The 5,618-nt window shown below is 43.6% G+C and overlaps 1 protein-coding gene across 1 annotated transcript in view; it reads right to left on the bottom strand.

Annotated features, from left to right (window-relative positions):
- Positions 1-5,470, bottom strand: part of GAS6 (growth arrest-specific 6) — a 36,888-nt gene extending 31,418 nt beyond the window's left edge. The window contains exon 1 of the mRNA XM_010190838.1: positions 5,309-5,470. Within this exon, the coding sequence (XP_010189140.1) occupies positions 5,309-5,470 (162 nt within the window). The remainder of the gene's footprint in view (positions 1-5,308) is intronic.
- Positions 5,471-5,618: the final 148 nt, after the last annotated feature.

Genomic DNA, 5,618 nt, shown 5'->3' with positions numbered 1-5,618 from the left:
TTTCCCTCTTTTGGATGAATTCTGCACAAACAAGAAGAGATAAAGAAATTTATACTGGCTATAAATCTAGCCCTTCCTCCACATTCTGCCAAAATGCCATAGCAAATTGGTATACTGAGAAGAATTTTCACAGCAGATAAAAACAGATTTTTGCCTGGCTTTAGAAAGGAATATTCTATACAGGGATTATGACATCTGTATTTAAAGATGATATCAGTATTTTTTCATGTCTAGACTACACAACGTTCACTAAATTACTCAAAGAAATGTTACACTGCTTAACTGTCCCAGTAACTCCTCTCCTCTCCCTGCATGCCTTCATACTTTTCTGATTAGTATTTACAAATGTGTATCTACCTTGCTATTCTTAGAAATAAGACCTAAATATTGTCTACCAAGCACCCCTCTTAAAAGATGAGACCAAAGTCTGGATGACTTTGTGACCATGCCATGTAATGGAAGACAGAAATAAAACCAATGAGCCAGTAACACTGTGAAACACAACTAAACCGACCATTTTCACACCCTAAATATTGCTTCGCCTGCATTTCAGCTTCTTGATAAACCCAGATTAGCAGAAAGAATGCTGACATTGCTGGAAGTTTTGTTAGGATCAACAATTCTCAAGACATGACTGCAAAAAGTCCCAAAAAAGCTGGTCTGGTCTCACTGCTGCCCTTGCCATCAGTGGGAGACTGGACTAGGTAAATTGACTAGAGGTCTCTTCAGATGCCTTCAGCTCGAGAAATCTTGTGATTCTCTGCCAGTGTTTTGTGCATCTGACAAGCCCTAGATTTTAATAGCAGTTTGGATGCAAGTCTCTAAAAAATCAGGAGAACCTTTCATGTGCCTGCCTGTGAATCAGATGTTCGTTCTGCACACACACAAAAACCAGGTGGCTTTCCAAGGTACTCCACTGAGAGACTAATCCATAAACAGTAAACACAGGTGGCCAGGCTGACCTGCCTCAGCACTTCTGGCGGGCCCAACACCTTTCAGAGTATTCAGCATGGCAATGTCCATGGTGATCTGCAGGAGGACCAGTAATTCTTCAACAGTAACTACAGCAAGATGTGCAGTCACAGATGCTGTACTGATAAACTATGGTACCAAATGATCAGAGGCTGCATTCAAACACCTTCCCTATGCTGAGCCTTTCAAAACGCAGAAACTCCTTGCACAAGGACACTTTTTTGCTGTATTTATTCTTTAGTGAAATCCAACGTTTCCAAGAATACCAGCAACTACACTCCCTTCTGCCCTTTGTTTTACATGCTTGGATGACCGCACTTTTAGAACAGGTCAACCAAATTCCAGAGCTCTTTATCAGTTGGTTAACAAGCTGTAATACCTTCACTGCATACCAAAGTCAAATATTTCTGCAGTACTGCTTTTTATAAGGCCTCATCAACATGCAAAATAAGATAACATTCTTATCTTTATATCCAAGACATTTTGCAACTTCATCCCATCTATCACACCTAGCGTATCTTTTTAATAGATCACATTTAGAAACAGTCCTTATACCTCCCATGAACATGTTTTCCATCCTTATTTTTTTCCCACTATATATTATATTTTCTTTTTTCTGTCTGGTACCTCTAGCATAAATGAAATTATGAAACATGAACCATCCCAGAATTCTGCAGCAATATCTAAGGAAGTTATAATCAGCTTCATTAAAAAGGTAGGCTGCAAGACTCATTAATCTAGGCTCACACTTGTTTTTACCATGTATAGTCATACAAATAGCACAGACTGGGTTTTGTTCTGCCTCCTAAAAAAAAACAATCTAAAAATGTTTCAATTGATCTTCCTTCCTCCAGTCTGGGTGAGCTGATATTTATATTTTCCGTAACACAGAAGACAAAAGCTGTGCTGGCCTGCAAATGAATGGCTGTTTAGCCCTGCCTGATACACTATTCTTAGCAGTTGATGTAAGTAATCACACATGTGGCAACACCCACATTCAGGTTTCAGAGAATGCGTATCTTCTGGTGACGGCTTGCAGATGTTGCGTTGGAAAGCTGATCACTGAAGCAATGAAAGGCACAGAAAAACGGTGCTCTGGTATAAGTAAATGACATTTCATTCCCATCTACTGGATAGACCAGTGAGTATCTTTCCACAGAATGTTATTCTTGGCTAGATGTTATAATTGGCGGGATCAAGCTATGTTTATACCTGGGAAGCATCACATAAGCTACACTACAGCCTTGCTTCATCTTCCTTGAACTTCTGGAGCTGTCTGATTAAGCTGGTTAATGCAATTCCATATCACATCTTTAAGTCACAGGTCTGGAAATTAGGCCTTGAAATTCTCTTCACACAACCACAGGAGAGTTAGGAATGGCAAGATTTGTAAGGAAGACTCACACATTTCATTAGATCATCTGATGGGGGACAGAGGGAAGAAAGGCAACACATTTGTGCACACATCACAAGCCTTTCCTGAGGTCAAATAGAAGGAGCAAGCTATTAACCAAACTCAAACTGACCTTCAGTTGTCAAGGCCACAAGACCATTGCTCCCATGGGACACCAAACAGCCAAATGCCTACGTTCATGCTCATCTGCCGCTTTGAAGCATAAAACCTTGGAGATCGAGCAGCACAGATCAGCAGCGCACTGATGTGTTCCCCATGGCTTGCCTACTACAAGGCTAGCCATAGGGCTCAGTGTAGAGCAAAAAGTGCTGTAGTTGGTTTTTTTCTGCTGTGACCTAACTACTTCATCTTTATGACTGGGTTCCGCAGGAAAAGACAAATATTTCAGCTTTCCTAAGCTACAAGGAATCATCAGCCGTCGACAGTAATCCATACATTTCCCCGATCAACAAAAAGCCCTCACTTCACCATCATGGATCAGCTGCAGCCTGACAATATGCCGAAGCGCGACTGAAGTTACTGTAATTCCCCGAACTGCTGAGCGCTGTTTATCAACACTTCATCTTCCCTGAGTCAAGTCTGCCTCAGCTAGCTTCCTTCTTCTGTCACTCACCAGGACAGGACATGCAAGGCAGCATCAGTGAAATGACAGCATAATAATTTCCTAGCATTTACGAAACACTTCCATTATCTCAGGTGTGTATTAAGGAGATGTGAAAAGATCGAGTCAGATGAAAATGCAGATGAGGAAAGTGTTCTGTCCATCAAATCCACAGATTCCACCAGAGGAGTCACTCACCGATGCCTTATAAAGCACTGAAGGCTTCCAACGTGTGGAGTAATAACAGCTCACATACATGACCTCTGCCACCATGCATTAGAAAACTGCTACTGGACAGCAGCTGCTGCCTTCATGTCACACGCTGGTTGCAAAAGGGATAGGAAGGGCCATAAATCCCCCTGATAGGCGGTGGCATGCTTGCCTCTCAGTCAAATTGAAGCAAAGTAACAGCAAGGAGCAGGGCATACTGCACGTAACAAGCAAGGTCCCAGCTCTTAGAAGCTTTGTGCCTCAGAAAAGGTAAGATCTTATGTCACTGCAGACCTTAAAAGTATTAGAAAATACAGTACTTTGGTGTAGAAGCACATGTAGAATAAGCAAGGGGGCACAGACGGTAGAAGCTTATCTAGTCTTAGTGATATTTCTTCAGGAGTTTTCAGAACTAGAGAGAAACCTAGAAGCAGTAATGAAAGAAATGCACAAAAAAAAATCAAAATCAATTGCAATGACAGAAAGTTTGCATTGTCCTGCAAAACATGCTTAAAAGGCATGATTGAATCTTATAGCATTAATATTACTAATGAAAATATTTTAAACCAAAATTATTTCACTATTTCCCTTAAAGTAGTTCAGTTTATAATTTTCAATATACAAAATAAGTACTGAATATTGTTAAAAACTCCTGACACATTTACACAGTCTACCACACTCTAAACTTACCTATCAATGCATCAATGCCTTTGGCTACTTTCTTGGCCAGAAGCCAGTTAGCCAAACTGGTGACCTCAGATCACCTTTTTTTCCAGAATGCTACAAAATCCCATTTGGGATATTTTTCATGCATTCACTGCTATATAGTGGATATTTATACTGTGCCTAAAGCTATGTTATTCAACGTGAATATGGAAATAGTTGTGCCAGCCACTCTCACCACTTCACAATTATCTGTATTCTGTATCAGCTCAGTTTTACAGAACAGAAGCCAACACTGCTGCAAGTAGATGTGACTACACCTACACCTAAGAGATGTAACATTAAACACTGCCTGTGCAAGTGTTCCATATTAAGCCCTAAATTAAGGATTGTCAAAAAGAAAAGCCAGCATCACAGTGTTTTTTCCATACTTACTACTGCCTTGTGACAAGCTACCACACTGTGTATCCAGTGCTGAGCCTACTAATGAAGCACACATGTCAAGACTTGTCTGACTGAAATTTCATAAAACATCTCCTCAGATGAGCCCCTCCCATGCCTGCGGGGTGTCTCTGTGTACACACACACACACACTCTCAGTCTGTCCTATCTTCTCCCTAGAGCATCATACCATTAACAGGAACACACTGTGCAATAGCAAGCTGCAGTTTGAACACAGAAAATCCTCTTCCCACTGCTACATCAATGCCAGATAATCTTTGAAACGAGAGCAGCCTATCCAAAACTGCATAGAGAGGAGGTGTAAAGTAACTAGAAGAGTGAACCAAGCACAGTAAAGCAACACAACTGCATCCACGTGCTGTCCAAAGTGAGAACAAGACCGAAGTGAAAGTCAACCTTGAGGAGACTGGAAAAGTCAGCTCCTCAGGCATTGTGCAGGCTGCAGCTGTGAATCCACGCTGAATGCTAGAAGTGCAGCAGTACCACGCTCCCACACACGTGCTCTCTTGCTGTCGTAGTGACAGGTCCTGAACCTACCGATTCCAAAGCGCTAACCAAGCTGAATACGGCCTGAAAGGATTAAAGGGTGTTTATGGCATACTTCTTCTGAGAAAGCCCTATCCTGACATATACCATGGCACTAAGGGGATTTCAAATACAGCTGGGATGGGAGGGTGAAGGAAAGAGGGACAGGAGGGTGTCCAGACAGAAGCCATGGTATTATGGCACACTGGTCTTGTTTCATGGATTTATGTCACAGGCAGATGGGGCCTTTCCACTCTCCAAAGACAACAGTTGGGCCAGCTCACCTGGACCATCCTCACTAAGGCATTTCTAACTGGACAGCACTGACACAGCCTTTGTGCAGGCAGAGGGCTCCTCACGCCCTGTGGTTCCTCCTCCTCCCAAAGACTTCCCCAGCTGTGCAGGCAGCTGATGAATGGAGGGCAGAGCCGGACAACCCACCCAAAGATTTGTGCCCTTACCGTCTCGGGATCGTTCTCAAAGACCTCCCGCGCCTCCTCCTTGCTGCAGTGCTCCTCCACGCACTCCCTCTCCAGGTGCCCTTGCTTGGTCTCCTCGAAGATCTGGTACGCTCGCCGCTGCCTTTGCCGCAGGAACTGGGACGCCTCAGGGGCGCGCAGCATCACGGCTGGGCCACCGATCACCGTGGGTGGGGGGGGTCGAGGAGAAGGAGAGGAGCAGGAGGAAGAGGAGGCAGCGGTGAACAGCTGAGCCCGCCTGGCTGCCCTGCACCCCCCCACCCTCCTAATCAAACCGCCCAGACGGGGGGCA

The sequence above is a fragment of the Mesitornis unicolor genome, unplaced genomic scaffold, assembly GCF_000695765.1.
Source record: "Mesitornis unicolor isolate BGI_N332 unplaced genomic scaffold, ASM69576v1 scaffold7988, whole genome shotgun sequence".
In the NCBI taxonomy this organism is placed as follows: domain Eukaryota; kingdom Metazoa; phylum Chordata; class Aves; order Mesitornithiformes; family Mesitornithidae; genus Mesitornis; species Mesitornis unicolor.
The sequence above is the reverse complement of the archived record's forward strand: the minus strand, read 5'-3'. Positions and strand labels throughout refer to the sequence as shown.